The sequence below is a fragment of the Protopterus annectens genome, chromosome 1.part0, assembly GCF_019279795.1.
Source record: "Protopterus annectens isolate FY-2018-M chromosome 1.part0, PAN1.0, whole genome shotgun sequence".
Taxonomy (NCBI): Eukaryota; Metazoa; Chordata; order Ceratodontiformes; family Protopteridae; genus Protopterus; species Protopterus annectens.
In genome coordinates this window covers 1848295582-1848313293 of record NC_056725.1, presented here as the reverse complement: position 1 = coordinate 1848313293, position 17712 = coordinate 1848295582, and the positions used below count along the sequence as shown (strand labels likewise).

The 17712-nt window shown below is 39.6% G+C and overlaps 1 protein-coding gene across 1 annotated transcript in view; it reads right to left on the bottom strand.

The window, feature by feature from the left end:
• The window catches only part of C9 (complement C9), an 802110-nt gene that overhangs the window by 693892 nt on the left and 90506 nt on the right, over positions 1 to 17712 (bottom strand). The window contains exon 4 of the mRNA XM_044069841.1: positions 8931 to 9072. Coding sequence (XP_043925776.1) covers positions 8931 to 9072 — 142 coding nt within the window. The remainder of the gene's footprint in view (positions 1 to 8930; positions 9073 to 17712) is intronic.

Below are 17712 nucleotides of genomic sequence, written 5' to 3'. Positions count from 1 at the left end.
TAGATCATTGGAGGCTCTAACTCCTCAGAAAAAAAATGACTGTACCTTCACCAGTAACTGCATAACCCAAGCCATTTGACTAGACAGATCCCTGGACTAGCGAACTGTGTCACAAAGACTGATAGAATTAGAAATACAAGAAATGCAAGAAAAAGGAATAATTTCAGACTATGAAGCAGTTACGTCCACAACCACAAAGCAGTTAAAATAGTCATAGGAGGAATCTCTCATTTTATGTTGGGGTAGGATGGTAATGGGCCTGCTATAAATTAACATCACAGGAGGCAGAAAATGTAGATGATCATTGGGGAAATACTTTGGAAATGACAAAGACAGAGATTTAAGGAGAGCATCAGCTGATAGGTATGGCAAAACTATCATTTATAGGCAAATAATGAAATAGATTGGCAAAGGAGGAAAATGTTAACACGTGAGAAATAATGACTAGAAATGTCCTAGTGGATAACCCGATGGAGATATGGAAAGAAAATTGGAATAAGTAAAAGCAGATACAGTGTGATTTTGTGCTGATTATCAAATTATAAATGAAAACAGTGTCAGCATTAGTGGCAGAGAGCTGGTACTGGAATGACTACTTGTAAATAGTAAAATAATTGGTTGGCAAGGATATGTCAAGGATAAAACATGATTAGGGGCAAATGGTGGAAGAGGATGACAGGATTAAGTTCAGCTTTAGAAAATTCTAGAGTTCCCATTATAAGAAAAATACTTTAGGGGGGCTGGAACAATGGTACTGGGAGACCAAGGGTAAAGACTACCATTTGCAGGAGGACTAGAAAATAACAGAGTAGAGATTACCAATGAGGAAGCACAGAAACACATATTCATCATTAAGAAAAGCAAAGCATGAGTACTTAATGGATTTCCTGTAGAATTCTATAACTGGGAATTTGAGCAAGTATGGCAAATGGAGGAATTCAGTTGTATGGGGATATGTGGGACTGTATCTAGTTCCATGAGGAAGGTAAGATGGAAGTCATATCGAAGGGTGAAAGGACATAATGGGTTGGAAGTTACAGACCTAACTCATTTATGACTCAAATTGCAAAATTAGGAATTAGTGACCATTTACGCTTGGCAACACTATAAGCTGTTTGGCACTGAGAAAAGCTAACTAAATTGAGTTAGTAGTGCTGAACTGCAAATTTGCAGTATGAAATGGCTTATAGCAGTGTCAAATGTAAGATCATTATTTTACATTAGTAGACTAGGAACACTGTCTCACTATTGTTTTTTTTCTCTCAGTTCACATTGCAATTCCTGTTTGTATTATACTAATTTAACTTTAATTTTTAAATTGGAAAAATGTCACTAAAATATTAAATTATTATCATATAAATTGTATCTATTTTAACCAATGTTGTCACATTATGTGAAACTTGGTATAATTATTTCAGCTGTAGTTGTTTTATATTATTTTTGAAGCTTGTAAAATTATTGTTCTTAAAATGTTCTTGAAATACTTTAGAGATTTTCTCCCTGTGCCCCTGGTGAAAATGGGCATCTAGTCAGGTGGACTTTCCCAGTAATTAAATGTCAATAAATTAATAAAAATAAATATTGTAGTGGGCCCCATCATAGTTATGGGCCCAGGATGCTGCCTAAATCACCCCTATTATAATTTGCCACTGTTAAAAATGGTGACAAATCATATGCTACATTTGTACCAACTGGCTTGCTATAACCTATACCACCACAAAAGCAGTATCAGTATTCATTTCTGTACTAGCATTCAGAAATACCAGCATGGAAATGAATTCTGGAACTGCACTACCAGTCAATTGGTATCTCCTAATCACATACCTTAATACCTTGAATCTGGAGCGGCTGCCTGCTTTGCCCATGCTAACTATGCTTCTGTGTGAATTTGCCACCTATGAAGACACTCAATAACCCTATTTTCAAACCATTCATCCACATCAGCTTTGAATATTTAAGAATAGAAGCCTTTCTAAACCATAAAGACAATTAATTCCATAACTTTCCAGCCCTACATTAAATTGATCTTCTCTCAATGGCAGTGTTATATATTGGAATATTCACAAAGAAGCAGTTATTTCTTGTGCCCATACAGTGTGCCTTAAATTCTAACTCTAGAGTAGCCAATACAATTGCACTAACCATACATTTATAGAGTAGTATAAAATTGCACTTTACTCAGAAATGTTTTACTCTAGCATTCTATCTAGCGCAGGACATTTTGATTCTCCCTAATCCTGATTGCTGATTACAGTTATCAGTACAAGCTGCTGCACAGTATTCTACGTTTGATCTCAAAACAAGCTTGTAAAGAGGATGGGCAATATTATTTTATCTCAGCTAGTTGTATAAAAACAGAAAAAAAGTTTTTTTTTTTATTTCCAGGAGTGCAAGCCTCCCTGCACCCCAGCAATGGAAGAAGCCCCCCGCTGAGAATTTATATATACTAACCCCATGGTTACACCTCAATGGGGAAAATAGAAATAAATTCTCACACAATACAACTATTTGTGTTGAAACTCTTTGCACCAAAAAAAAAAAAAACACAAAAAAAACAGTGATCCAAAAACACAGCAGGATCATTTGATAAATTTTATAATCAACCCAGCCTTAGTGTTGTCAGCAAACTTTTGTGTGTGAAAATCAATCATGCACATGTTAAACAGTGTTGATTCAAGGACCAACCCCTGGGCCTGGGGGACCCCCACCTTAACTAGCAAATAGCTGGGCACAATATCCTCAGTTTTGACCCTGAAAGTTCTGTTGACTAATCAATTACCAACCCACTTGATAATATATTGATTGTTATTCAGTAAAGCATATTTAGTGTTCAAAAATGTGCACCTGATCAGCAGTCCAGTCAGCATGCTCACTGTTAAGTCAGCATATCCAAATAGATGGAAGTCTAGCTGCTAAAGTCTTTTTGGAAGTCTTGCTGCTAAAGTCTTTTTGAGTGGCCAGGATTTCTTTTGGAGCATTTTTCTTTAGTAAAGCAATAATTTATTTTACATGCTACAAGGCAATTATTTGAGCATTATCGGGGGCATTCTGTAAAAGTCTAAACAGCTGAGATTTATGCTTACTAGCAGTATGACTGATTTTGCTATGGTAACCATACCTTTCAGTTGTCCAAACATTTGCAGGATGTCCCTGATTGTTCTCATATTTTTCTCTAGTACCTCATAAAATGTTGCTTTCCTGGCAAGTCACTGAGGATTTCTGTCAGTTAGTCATGCCAGACATTACAGTTTCATACTGCCTGCTTCACAAAATGCACATTGAAGCCAAAACCTGTTGTTCTCTTAACTTATCGGCTATCTACACTAAGACTTTGCAGTTAAGCACATTCTCCCCTTTATCCCTGTTGTATTTTAGTCTTAGTCTAGAATTCTTGATAACTAGAACCAACACATAAGCTGATGACATAAAAAGGGAGAGCAAAAGAGAGACTACTAGTAAACTTAAGTTTAGACTGCAAGAGCATGCCAGGGATATAAGCACAGAAAAACAAAGGGCCAGATTCCAAAAGAGATGTTTTCAGTGTGTCTGTCCTGATTCTGAAAGACCTGCTATCAGTGTAAGTGACTTACTTTGGTGTAAGGTCTATCTATAAACAGGCTTACTACAGCAACCAGATTCTAAAACACCTGCTATCAGCCTGTCTCAGTGTAAGTGGTCACTTACACTGATGGAACTGGGGCCAATGTTTACATACAGCAGCTAAACATTGTATGTATACTTCTCAATTACTGTGATTTAGACATAAAACTATGACTTTTAACTGAAAATCTCTTGTTCCTCCTTTAGTTACTGAGTTTCTTCTGATTTTCTTCATAAAGACAGACTTGTCCCGGGGTCTATACATTATTAAATAACTGAAATAGGCCTATACGAAGTTTCTTATCACTAAGTATATGGGATCAAGCATCTAATGACCTTCTATTCTAAAACAAATGTGAAAGTGCTCCTCTTTTGGCCCCTGTGCTATAATTTATAAAGATCAGCACTGTGTGTTTAATGTTTAAAGGCTGAGTTATGAACATGAAGTTTCACAGTAGTGATCCTTCTTTAAAAGCTACTGTTTTAGAAAAAAATAAGTATGATTTCCTGAACACACAAATTATAAGATAACAAAAGCTTTTTAATGCTGAATGTAAAACATTGAATCTTAAAGGGCTTAATGCTAGTGTCAATTGGAGATGCTCCTTAATCGATTTTTAATGGAATTGGTCAAAATTTATTTATTTTTTGTTTGTTTGTTTTCATTTAAAGTTTTCTGTTTTTAATTGTGGTATACCCCTTTAAAGGAGATGCTGAGATGTGGAAGCCTGTGTGAATCAGTGTAATGAGTTACTTTTGCTGGCCTCTACAGTCATTAATCTTATTTTACTATTTCATTTTAATTTGGTTGTTTAACTACTTTATGGTTTTGTGTAGTAGCATTTTATGAAATTCAAGTAATATTGCAAAATGACTGTGCTGGAACTAACCAGAGAAGCATGAATTAATTTATATTAATGCAGGAGACTCCTATTAATGGTGAGCCTGGGAGGAAAAGTTTGTTAGCTGTGGTGAGTGACTTTCCCCTCAGATTCATAGACATGTTAGCACCAGTGCTATCTGTGCAGTGTTGGTGAGCACACTAGCATGATGGTGATATTTAGAGAGTCAGAGACATGACAAATTTGCCCTGAGCAGCATCTCATGAGCAGCGCATTACTGTGTCACTCCATTGAACACTAGTGCTCCCCCATCAGCACTTGCAATGCAGTTCCTCAGAACTTACTAACATGCTCACACACACACACACACACACACACACACACACACACACACACACACACACACACACACACACACACACACACACACACCTTTGTAGTAGTTAGCCCATGTGGCTGTAACAGTGTCTTTCATGCCATAGGAATTAATGGATACATACCGTCAAAAGACAGTATACACTTCATTTGGTGTGTACCCCAAGCACCCCACATACAGTGGTAGAGATAATCCTAGTAATATATATCACTATTCTGTTGCTGATTAATATTTCTGTGGTAGAGCATGTTGATAATTTGCAATACCTACACACCTGGACTGTCACATTTGCATGTGGCTCTCACCACCGAGACTGCTGTTTTACTACAGGCAGATACCTTGGTACAACTTTGTGCTATAGCAGTCTCTTAGTCACTCTGTATAAATTACAATGGCAAAGTTTATGGAAACTGAAACAGTACTAGACAGTAATAAACTTTAGTAGCAATGTACCAAACACAATATTTATTGAGGTGGTTGAAACATTTGAGTGGCATAAAAGTGTTGTTAGGCAGTCAGAATGAATTTTACAATCTTGTTGAAAAGAAGTACAAACTTTAATAGATGTGCAATTTTCATTCTTTGAGAGCTATGGTATTACTAATATATACATAATTTGATTTTCTTTTGCAAAGGAAAAACCTAAGATAATTCAAATGTGTGAATTCTTTTCCATGAAATAATTTTTTTTTTTTTTTTACTTTTCTAGCAAAATGGCTGACACACAGATTATTTATTTGGATATTTATTTAACTTCACTATTATGGGTAACACATAGGAATATGTGTCATATGGGTCACTGATCATAACCAGCGTATTATGCTTTCGGGACATAGATGACAAGGAATTTACCTAAAGAGCAAAGCTGGATATATGAATCTTAACATCCTTGCCGAGAGCACATAAAAACAGAATACTTGATAGTGTATGGAGCTTTATCTGCTCTATTGCACTACAGGTTACATAAGACAAAAAGAAACAAAAAGTATATGAGCGAGGAGTATTTTAATGGCTTTCTTAACTGGTTCTTTTTAATGACTGGTTATATATTAGTTCTGGGTGGGGGGGGGTTGCCTTTGTATTTAATTATTTCTTTTTTTAGTTGTTATATCCCCTTGAAGGCTGTCCTGAAGCCCTGGGAGCCTGTAAGGGTTAATGTAATAAACTACTGCTGATAGATGCTATTAACATTTGCTTTATTTTACTGTTTTATTGTAATTTGGTTGTTTAAATGCTTAATTTCTTTCTCCTTAATCTGTCTGATTTGCATCTTTTCTCCCCTTTGATCACACCACTTTGATGGAAAACCCTACCTCTGCCTTTTCTCGGCAGCATCCTCCATCATTCTATTCCTCCTCCTCCTCCTCCCATGTTCCATCCCTCCTTCATTTTGTGCCATATCCTAATCATCTGATTTTATTCCATCTTCACTGACCCTAACTAGTATCACCACTGAAATCTAAGATAAACCCTTTCTTTCAGACACCAAAGTGCATATCGTTTTACTTGTTATAATAGTCTATTCACCCTGCCTCATTACTTACCCCACTCGTGTATAACTGCCCCCTTTGTCCTTGTACTGCTATGGTTCCTTCACTTCTTTTAGTTAATCGCTGTTGAGTTTCCCATGCTTGTGCTGACAGATGATGTTTCCACTCCTGTCAGTCTCCTGATGCTGCCCTGCATGTGTCTCATCCTTGCTCAAGATGTCTTTTAAAAACAGATAAAAAAGTGGTGGGGCCCTTCAAAAAATGAGATGTAACACTGCAATCAGCCTTAATATTCCTGCTATGACCCTTTCTGTTCTACTCTGTTTTATGTTTTCAAGGTATTTACTGTCCTACTGTCTTATTCCTTTTCTATCATCTTGTCCAGTGTTATGGATTTTTCCATTCATTCATTGACATCCCAAGAAGCACAGCATCTTTGTGGACTATAATCACATTTTTTTTCTCATCACAGCTTCAGTAATAAATTGCCCATTTCCCATCTCATTCAGCACATGGAGAAATAAATGACATCTGAACTGCAATGTGTTTATCCCTTTGCTATACTTGGTGTAAGAGTACTAGAGTCTTTGTGTATCCCTTTGCTATACTTGGTGTAGGAGTACTGGAGTGTTTGTGCATCCCTTTGCTGTATTTTAATGTAGGAGTAGCAGAGTATTTTTGTATCCCTTTGCTATACTTTACTGTAGGAATACGAGTGTTTTTGTATCCCTTTGCTATACTTCAGTGTAGGATTACTAGAGTATTCGCCTATTCACTTATTATACTTCAGTGTATGAATACTAGAGTACAACTTTCTCAGGATAGCATAATTCAGGGCTGCAGCTTGGAATTTTGATACCTGGGCTAAATGTATAGAATTGGGCCCTGTAACTTCTCCCTGCAATTCTTCCATGCATACCCATCTACCACACAGACATGATATGTACACACATACCCAGGGCCTAAGATGACAAGGAACCATAGGCAAATGGCTACATGGTATCCTTATCCCACGACCCACTGTTCCCACATAGCTCATCCTCCAGTGCCCTACTTCCCAGACCCTCCATGTGATCTATAGTAAGACTGGATTTTTCTTGACTTTTTTTTGCTTTGTCTTCCTTTTCAGCTTCTTTTTCCATCTTTTCTACACATCCTAACTGATCCAGGATATTAAGCAAGTGGTCTAGGGGCTAAAGGGCTGACAGATGCCATAGAATTATAGAATCGATGGGGTACATTTTAAAAGTTTTTTCCAATGTTTTGATCCAAAGATGACTGATGACTCAAACAAAACAGACAAAGTAAGAATATGCATTTATTACTTTTTTTTCTTATTGGGGAAGAGGAAAGCTCTGTCCAGGTCTTAATATTCAATGGTGATAAAATAGTTGTTCCCAATAAACTGGGAAGAAACTACTAGTAATAATTCATCAATAATATTTGAGAAATGTAAGGGCAAAGAGCCATTGTTTTGGAACTCTTACATTTTTTTTATCCTGAATCTTACAAAACAGTCATTTCCTGATCCTAAATATGGCAGCTGTGGGAGTGTGGTCTAAATAATACTTTTTGTTCAAAATATAGATTTTGTCCCCGATGTGAAAAATAAGTTAAAAAAAGAAAACATTACTTGTGCTAAATGTGAAAGCAGGCATGAGAACAACATACCATACCAATACTGATTCAGAATGTTGTAGTTTACAATGCATTTATATTACATTTTTGGGAAAAAACATAATTTTAGATGCAGTGCAAAACTAGTAGCATCACCAACAGAACAATTTTGGGTTTTATAAGTATGCTATACTCTGTGTAATGAGGACTGAATACTGTTACCTGCCAGAAATACCCTAGCTTACACCTGGACAATTGCACTCCATCTACCATGAGTACCGAAACACATTAGTAAACAATGCACGCACAACTTACATATATTGGTAGCAGCCAGGAATACCCCAGATTACACCCGGAAGATTACACTCTATCTACTATGTAGCAGTAGTCACAGAGTGCATCTCCCCAGGCTGAATACAGTCTATGAATACACTGGAGAGTGAGCTATGTAAGACTACCATTGTATCACACCCAGCACACAGTGATAGGATTCCTCATGAGCATGCTGCTAACACATTAGCAAATACAGGAATAGAAATTCAAACAGAAAAAGTGTAACAATAGTGCATTTATGCAGAACCACCCAACCAGGGTTTATATATACAGTTCAGTTCTGCAGACTATCAGTAGCACATGGGCAGTGTATTCTATAACTAATCATACACAAGTGTGTGCAGTGCACTACAGAGGCTAAGTGTAGTGCTGGTGATTGTTAAAGGAGGAAAACTAAACACTGGCAGTGCCCCACCCACCATCTGTGCCAAGTACAAAGTTACTACTTCTCCCTCCCCCAAGCAGTGGCAGTGCTATAATTCAAGCAAAAACCCTGGCATAATTTAGCTTTAATACAAGAATCCACAATTTCATACAAGTAAGATTTTTTTTTCTGTAAGTGATGACTAAAAAAGTCCATGATTTTTTTTCTAATGTTTATTGTTCAGTGATGTCTGTATTAGCCAAATACAATGCAATAATTTCATACAGCATTTTAGAAAGTGCATTTACCCAGATCCAGCTGTTCTTGCTATTTCTGAGAGCTCCATAAAATGTGGACACGGTTGCCTTTTTACTTCATCACAGTTTTCATCTGAAAAATCCCCACAGTCATTATCACCATTGCATTCCAGTCTCTTCCTTATACAACGACCTGAAAAGAATAAGGCATGAGAACTGAATGAGAAAGCTATACTTTTGTATTAAACTATTTATTCTTTTATTTATTACTTTATGTAAACTATTGTGTATAATATGCTCATCACATCTTCTCATTCCTTGTATTTCATATTGAGACCATCCACCATATGACAGTGGTGCAACTTATATGTGTTATTGTTTAAAGTAGAGAAGCCCATCTTGGAGTAGTGGCTTGCAGACTAGGACATTGCATTGACATGTGGTGTTTGATACCATCATACCAATGGCATGGCTACCTGAAAACTGATACTCACTCCACCCTGTCCCTAAGCAGAATGTGCTTCCCTCACATGATGTCTTACTGATAACATACATGACTAATATGTTAATGAGCTGCATAAGTAGAATTCATTCAGGACTGCACATTTCTGTAGGTCTTCCTCCGGTGTAAATGGCCAGGATGACAACTTTGCAGAAAGTGTTAGTATTTGCTGTAGCAATACTGCCCTCCTGGGATATGGGAGAAGTATGAAGAGTTGTAATACTGTTACCCTGTTAGAATACAGGAGAAGTATAAAGTGCTGCAGCACTGTTACACTAATGTGATATGGGAAAAGTATGAAGTCTTACAGTAGTGTTATACAACAACAATATCTGAGACATAGGGAAGACTACAACAGAATTACCCTGCTATGATATGGGAAAAGTATGATCCTATAGTAGTGTTTCCCTGCTACGATATAGGAGAAGAATGCAGAGCTACAGAAGTGTTACACAAATGGGCTATGGGAGAAGTATGAAGTGATATTCTAGCAGCTCACTAAAAGGATATGGGAGAAGTATGAAGTACTACAGTAGTGTTACCCTGCTATGATACAGGAGAGGTATGAAGTTGCAGTCATGTTACTTGGCTATGATACTGTCAACATTTGAAGTTCTGTGGTGGTATAACGCTATTATGTAAGACAATTATGAAGTGCTACAGTAGTGTGTTATCCAGCAATGATATGACAGAAGTATGTGCTATAGTAGTGTTTGGCTGGCTGAAATTAACTGTATTAGAAGCTGAAGTTAAGTACAAACTTGCAGTTTTAAAAATAGTACTGTATTTTATTTTTTTCTGCCAACTTAATTGTTTAACTTAATTTTGCCACACTGAAATATTTTTTGCCTGACTGAATTATTTTATATATTTTCTGGCATTGCTTTCTATTCTCATCTGTCCTGAAACTGTTTTTTTCTGTCTATTTAATTGTTTCACTGAATATTGTGGTCTGTCTGTCTGTCCCTCTGCAGTTATAGGGGGTTATTGCTGTTTTCACCTCTTTGTTATTTGATATTTAACTCTTAGCCTAGAAGGTTTTTCTCTGCTTTAAGTGTTAGCCACATAGCTGGGAATTTATTTTTTGCTCAATATCTGAATGGTCTGCCTGGCTACAATTAACTGTATTAGAAGCTGAAGTTAAGTACAAACTTGCAGTTTTAAAGATAGTACTGTATTTTATTTTTCTGTATATTTAATACTTTAACTTAATTTTGCCAGACTGAAATATTTATTTGCCTGACTGACCTATTTTATATATTTTCTGACATTGCTTTCTGTTCTCATCTGTCCTGAAACAGTTTTTTCTCCCTTCCCCCCACCCTATTTTGGTGGCGTTCTTATAGTTGGTGACTTTGCAGTTGCCCGCCCTACTGTAAATTTGACCTGGGACACCCCCCCCCGCCAGTCTAGTGTTCACTCTACTTAATACCGAGAGAACATTTGAGAATGTCAACTCACTTCCTCTCTCCTTGCACTTTACTAAAAAAAATGCACTTTATTCATCTGCTTTTACTGTATTTGTGTTTCTTCCTACTTTATTACCTTATTTTGCTTTTGCCTCTTCTTAAAAGTACTCAGTTGTATTTATTCTGCTGCATTTATTACTGCATGGTAATAGCCTGATTAAATTGTAACTGTTATTCTAAGCCTATTAGTTTAGGCACTTGGGTTTCAGACCATTTGTTTTACATTAAGAAGGTTTGTGGTCTGCACTGTTGTGGCAGGATGGGTAGCTTACATCTTTCTAAGTTGGTAGTTGATGATTGATCGCTCAGTGTCTGTTATTCTAAAAGTGTATTAGTTCTGGTTTGAGCACTTCGCTTAGGGACAGTTATTTTACATTAAGAAGGTGTGACCTGTAATATTGTGGGAGGAGAGTGTAGTTTCTGCCCTTCTGAACCTGGACTTTCTTAAGTTCATAGGTTCATAGGTTCATACTAGGCTATCTGCCCTAGGGCATTTATAAGCCTAGCCAGAGTGTGTTTGGCTTTCACCACCCATTTTAAATTAATTTTGCTATGCCCTTTTTCGAGGTTAGTATACTGTGCCTCTGTCTAACAGTGACACAGAAGTGATACCCGGGGTAAACCTACGATCTCCCATCCACTCATCAAGATTCCTCTTGAAGAGAGTCAATGAGGGACTCTGCCTAACCTGGACTGGGATTTTATTCCAGAGTGAAGGGAGCCTCTGGGTTATGAATCTGTCCCTCCAGCATGTCCTATTTATTTCAGTGCTGAGGTTCAAGTCTCTCAAGCATGGCTCAATGGGATTTGGATTTTCTGAGGTGCAGCATGTCCATTAATTCCGGGTTGGACATGGCTTTATACGTCAGGCACAGATCACCTCTGAGCAGGCGGTATGCCACTGAATAAAGCTGGAGTTTCTTTAACCGGGCATCATATGGCATCTGTTTGAGCCCTTTGATCCTCTTGGTGAGGTACTTTTGGGGTCTTTCCATTTGCTGCAGGTGTCTGGTAAGGTACATCCCAAAAGGGGCATTGTACTCAATTATGGGCCTGATGAGGGATGAGTAAAGAGGCACGATGACCTCCCCTGATCTAGATGTGAATCCCTTCATGATTAGGTGGGCTATATAAAATGTTTTTCTAACCACTTTGGCCACGTGGTTGTCAAATGAGAGATTGCTATCAACTTGGGTCCCCAGGTCCCTAATTACTTCTTCTGTACTTAATGGATTACCACCTATGTGGTAATTTGTGGGCACTTTGTTTTGCCAAAGGGGATGACTATACACTTTTTGGCATTTAGCTTGAGGCCATGGCTCTGGCACCAGCTGTCTGTTTCTATGAGGCCCTTTTGGAGGATGCTTGTGTCGGCTGGAGAGTCAATTATGGTGCCCAGTTTGCAGTCATCTGTGAACTTGGTCAGCCACAGTCCTTCCATGTTGGCCTGTACCTCCGAGAAATATATACCGAACAAGAGAGGTCCCAGGACTAAGCCTTGTGGGATGCCACTTGTAACTGGTTTGGAGTCTGACATGGCTCCAGCAATTCTAACAATGTGGGTTCTGTCCTTGAGCCAGTTTGCAACCCATCTAGTGACATAGGGTTTATATTTAAGCTGATGAGCTTATCTATAATGCCTGAGTGGGGTATTGTATCGAAGGCTTTTCCGAGGTCCAGGTAGGCTGTGTGGACCACCTTCCCCTCGTCAATGGCCTTGATGACTGTTTCAAAGAAGTCGACCAGGTTTAAGAGGCAGGATCTGCCCTTAACAAAGCTGAACTGGGTAGGATCCAGTGTCTGTAGGTCCCCAATATCTTTATTTATGTGGTCCATGATGATCCTTTCCATAGCTTTGCAGACCAAGCTAGTCAGGCTTATAGGGTGATAGTTTCCAGGATCCATTGAGGCACCACCTTTGTGGAGAGGGACCACTGTTGCTGTACGCCACTCTTTGGGTACATATCCTGTAGTAAGGCTGAGATTGAACAGTAGTTTTATGTTTAGATTTAGCTCTTCTTGGAGTTCATGTAGGATGCAGCCCGGGACACCGTTTGGTCCCATTGATGCTGTGTTTTTTGCTTTGGAGAGGGCGGCTCTTACCTGAGCATCTGAGATGTCAGGGGGGCAGCACTCTGCTGGATAGATATTTGCCCTTTGGTGGGAGGGGAGAAGTTTGCGCTGAACCTGTCAGCTAGCATGTTGGCAATGTCTGTGGGTTCAGTGTATTTTTTGTCATTTTGGACTAATTCTGAGCATATCTGGGAATTCCCACCCAGGTTACTAACATAACTAAAGAAAGCCTTGTGATTATCCTTAGTGTCCTGTGCAATTGTTCTCTCGAAGCTGGCCTTAGACGATTTTATGAGTGCCCGTAGTTTTTTTGCTAATACTGATCAGAGATGCCTTCCCTTTTTGGGATTTTGCTCTATCATGTAGTAGCTTCCTCCTTCTATTGTATAGTTTGTTTATGGCTGGGGTCCACCAGACAGGACGTCTGCCTTTGGAGGATTGGGTCTTGGTTTTATTTGGGATTGCATGATCCATGCATTCCTGAAGGTGTTCATAGAATGCATTTATAAAGGATTCTGCGATCTGGGACATATTTTCCACAGGCCCGGGGGCTTTGAAGGATTCCACCTCAGTTTTGAGGAGTGTGAAATTTGCTTTAGAGAAGTTTTTCACTGTGGTTTTCTGGGCAGGGGGTGGGGTCGGGATGTGAATATCCAGTGAGATTAGTTTATGGTCTGATCTTACCAGTGAGGGATACACTTCTGGTCTGGAGCATAAAGTCCCCATGTTGGTGATGTTCCGGTCCAGTATATTTTCCCCTCTTGTGGGAGTGGTAACAAGTTGTTCCATAGCATCTGAGTTTATAAATTCTAGGAACCTTTGGGCTAGGGTGTTGGAGCTAGAGTAATGCTCCCAGTCTATGTTTGGGTAGTTGAAATTGCCCAATATAATGGTGTTTGGAGAGACCTTCATATTTTCCTGTGTTCTCAGGAAGGCCGAGTGGGGTTCCTGGGTTTGGGAGGGTGGTCTGTAGCAGGCTATAAACTGGAAGGCAGTTTTACCCACTGTTAGTTGCACATGGATAGTCTCTGATGCTTTGTGCTGTGCCACCAACCTGGAAGTGTGGGTATCTTTGACTAATATTGATACTCCCTCCTTTGTGGTTCGGTCCAAGTTTTGGGGCCAAAAAGCATGGTATGAGGTATAACCTGGTAGTGCTGGGGTGCTCTCGGGAGCCTTGAACCAGGTTTCTGTTACTGCACAGATATCGATGTTCTCCATGCTAAGGAGAGTTTTGAGTGCATGCATCTTGAGGTTTAGACTTCTGGCGTTGTGTAGCATTACTCTTAGTTTCTTATCCCTTGGTTAAAAGCTTATTGTGCCTGCTTATTTGAACTGTTTCTTTCCGAAATTGGTACACCTTTTTGCTGTAGCACAAGACTAGATTCAGATCTGCTGAATCTAGCTTTGTTTGTATAACTTGAGCACTAATCCAGGCCATCTTTTTCTGGAGAGGGTTCCCCTGCACCCTAGTAGCAGGAGTGTACAGTTAGAACTTGTCTGATCAAAGACTGCTGGAACAGGGCTCAGTTTTTAGCTTTTTATTGTTTAATTGGTTAATTTGTTTAAATCAGTTTGCTCATTTGCTACTGTTATATAAAAAAAATACACTTTATGCATCGCCGCTTAGCTAGGGTTAAACTATTCCCGGTGCCATAAAGTATCCTCTTCAAATTTTCCCTTAGAATTAGCCAGTTTTATAGTATTAGTACTTAAATCTGTTTCTTTGAGCTCAGCACTTGTTCAGAACTCATTGTAAGCACCTAATAAGCTACAAATTACTACAGCAGTCAACTTTCCTCACTTGTCTAGAGGAAAACAGTTTTTAGTACTTAATAGATAAGCACCTATCCAGGCATGTCTATGGGTCAGTTCCTTGTGTTTTCTCTTGTCTACCTGATGAATCTGGGCATCTTGAGGCAAATGCAGCAATTGCCTCATGTACACAGATAACCTTCTCCTCCTACCACCTAACACTACACCCTGTGAGAGATGCACTTATATAGCCAAACTGGAAGCAAAGCTCTCTTCACCCAAGACTGGACTAGACAGTCAAGAGGAGAGGGTAAACACTTGCACCACACCACACTCATCACATAGTCCCTCAAAACCTTCACCACCAAAGCACACACATAGAAACATAAAACACACACCTACATTCACATAGGCTCTCAATAAAAATCTGCCCAAGCAACAGAGACCTCCAAAGCAGAAATGCAAGCAACCTCCAAACCCCAACACAACCCAAATGACACATAGCCCACAAATTCAGTGTGCCACCCAACCACAGCCCATAAGGCATAACAACACACCCAACACTCTAGCCATAGGTGACTCTATAGTCAGGCACACTGATGTTCCACTCACCAGGCTAAACAAGGAAAAAGTTACTGTCAGCAGCCTGTCCAGTGCCAGGATCTGCCACATAATGCATGCACTCAGGTCACTCCACAACAAGTACAAATATGACTCTGTCATTGTCCATGTTGGTGTGAATGACCTGAGAAGTATCTCCCTGGACTACATGAAATGAGACATGGAGGAGCTCTCCGATCTTGTAGCCCAGGCAGGTATGACCCTAGCCATGAGTAGCATCCTGCCATAACCCAGAATGATACCACAGTACAAGGAAAAAAATATTGACTTCAACAATTGGCTAAGCTTCTGGTGTCATTCTAAGGGGATCCAGTATCTGCTTGGGATGACATGATCGACAGACCATGATGCTTTGCCAGAGATGGCCTTCACCTGTCGCCCTTGGGATTTCAGATACTGGCTAAGGCTCTTGCCACTCCTATTGTGCCTTTTTTAGGCAAGGTTCAAATGACAAATTCACCACTGTAACAGGTACAAGCAAGCATAATCTGAGGATAATGCTACTCAATGCTAGAAGTCTAAACCTCAAAATGCACTCACTCAAGGCACTCCTTAAAATGGAGAACGTCAACATCTGTGCAGTAACAGAGACCTGGTTCAAGAGCACGCCTGCATTACCAGGCTATAATTCATACCACACCTTTCGGCCCCCTCACCTGGACCAAAATACTAAAGGTGGAGGTGTGTCCATATTCATTAAGGATATCCACACCTCCAGGCTACTTGCTCAGCATAATGCAACCTAGATTATCCAGATGCAACTAACTCTGGACAAGACTGCAATCCAAATTGCAGTTTGCTACAGATGCCCCACCATGCCCCAGGATTCCCACTTCTTATTTCTTGATACTCTGGAAAATATTAGGGTACAACATAACACCCTAATAATGGGTGATTTCAACTACCCCACCATTAACTGGGAAAACTACTCATGTACCAACTCTTCTGCTCAATGTTTTCTGGAATTCACAAATCCCAACGCCTTGGATCAACTTATCCACACCCCCACCAAGGGTAGCAATATCCTAAACCTGGTCATTATCAACATGAGCGACCAGTGTTCCACACCAGAGGTCAATTCCTCATTGGACAGATCTGACCACAAGCTAATCACCCTAGACATCCACATCCCGCCCCCACCCCCATTAGGGAAACCACTGTAAAAAAATTATCCAAAGCCAACTTCATGCTTCTTAAGACAGAAGTGGCAAACTTTACAACAACCATGCAGATGGACAATAGAGGTATGACTGCTGAATCCTACACAAATGTACTTTATAAGCACTTATACGAGTGCATGGATTGTGCTATCCCTAACAGAACCAAGATGCTATCCTCCAAAACAAGGAAGCCAATCTGGTGGTCCTCTGCCATAAACAAACTCTACAACAGAAGAAAGAAACTGCTGCAAAAAAAGAGTAAAATCCCATGATTGCAGGAACTTCCTGGTCAGTCTCAGCAAAAAGCTCTTAAAATCCTCCAAAGCTAGCTATTAAAACAAAATCACCACTGTTTCTAAAGACAACCACAAAGCATTCTATAGCTATGTCAAGAATCTCAATCACAACAGTCAGATCTGCTCTGAGTTACAGCATAATGGCACTAAATATAAAGAACCAACTGATATTGCCAACATCCTGGCAGATAGGTTCAGTGCTAACTTTACCCCCCTCTCAGCCCCTAAAGGGCCTATCTCTATACCAGAAGAATGTAAAGTTCCTGTAATCATAGATGCAAAGGTAAAAACCACACTCTCCAAAGCCAAGAACACAGCATCCATGGGACCTGACAACATCCCAGGCTGCATTCTACATGAACTACAGAATGAACTGGCACCCCACCTAAGTACCATGTTCAATCATAGCCTCACCTCAGGTTTTGTGCCCACTGAATGGTGCACAGCGATGGTTATCCCACTACACAAAGGGAGATCCACCACAGACCCTGGGAACTACCGCCCCATTACCCTGACAAGCCTGGTCTGCGAAGCCATGGAACGTATCATCATGGAACTTAGAAACAAAGACATTGGTAATCTCCAAACTCTGGACCCTATCCAGTTCGGGTTTGTAAAAGGTAGATCATGTCTCCTAAATCTGATAGACTTCTGTGAAGCAGTCACCAAAGCCGTAGATGAGGGTAAGGTGGTTCACACAGCCTATCTCGATCTCGGTAAGGCTTTCAACACCATACTCCACTCTGGAATTATAGATAAATTCACTAAAATAGGTATAAATTCCTATGTCACAAGGCGGGTTGCCAACTGGCTCACTGACAGAACCCATAGTGTGAAAGTAGCAGACTCCAAATTCGACTTCAGGCCAGTGACTAATGGAGTACCACAGGGTTCAGTCCTGGGTCCTCTCCTGTTTGGTATCTGCTTCTATGAAGTACAGGCTAACACAGAAGGCCT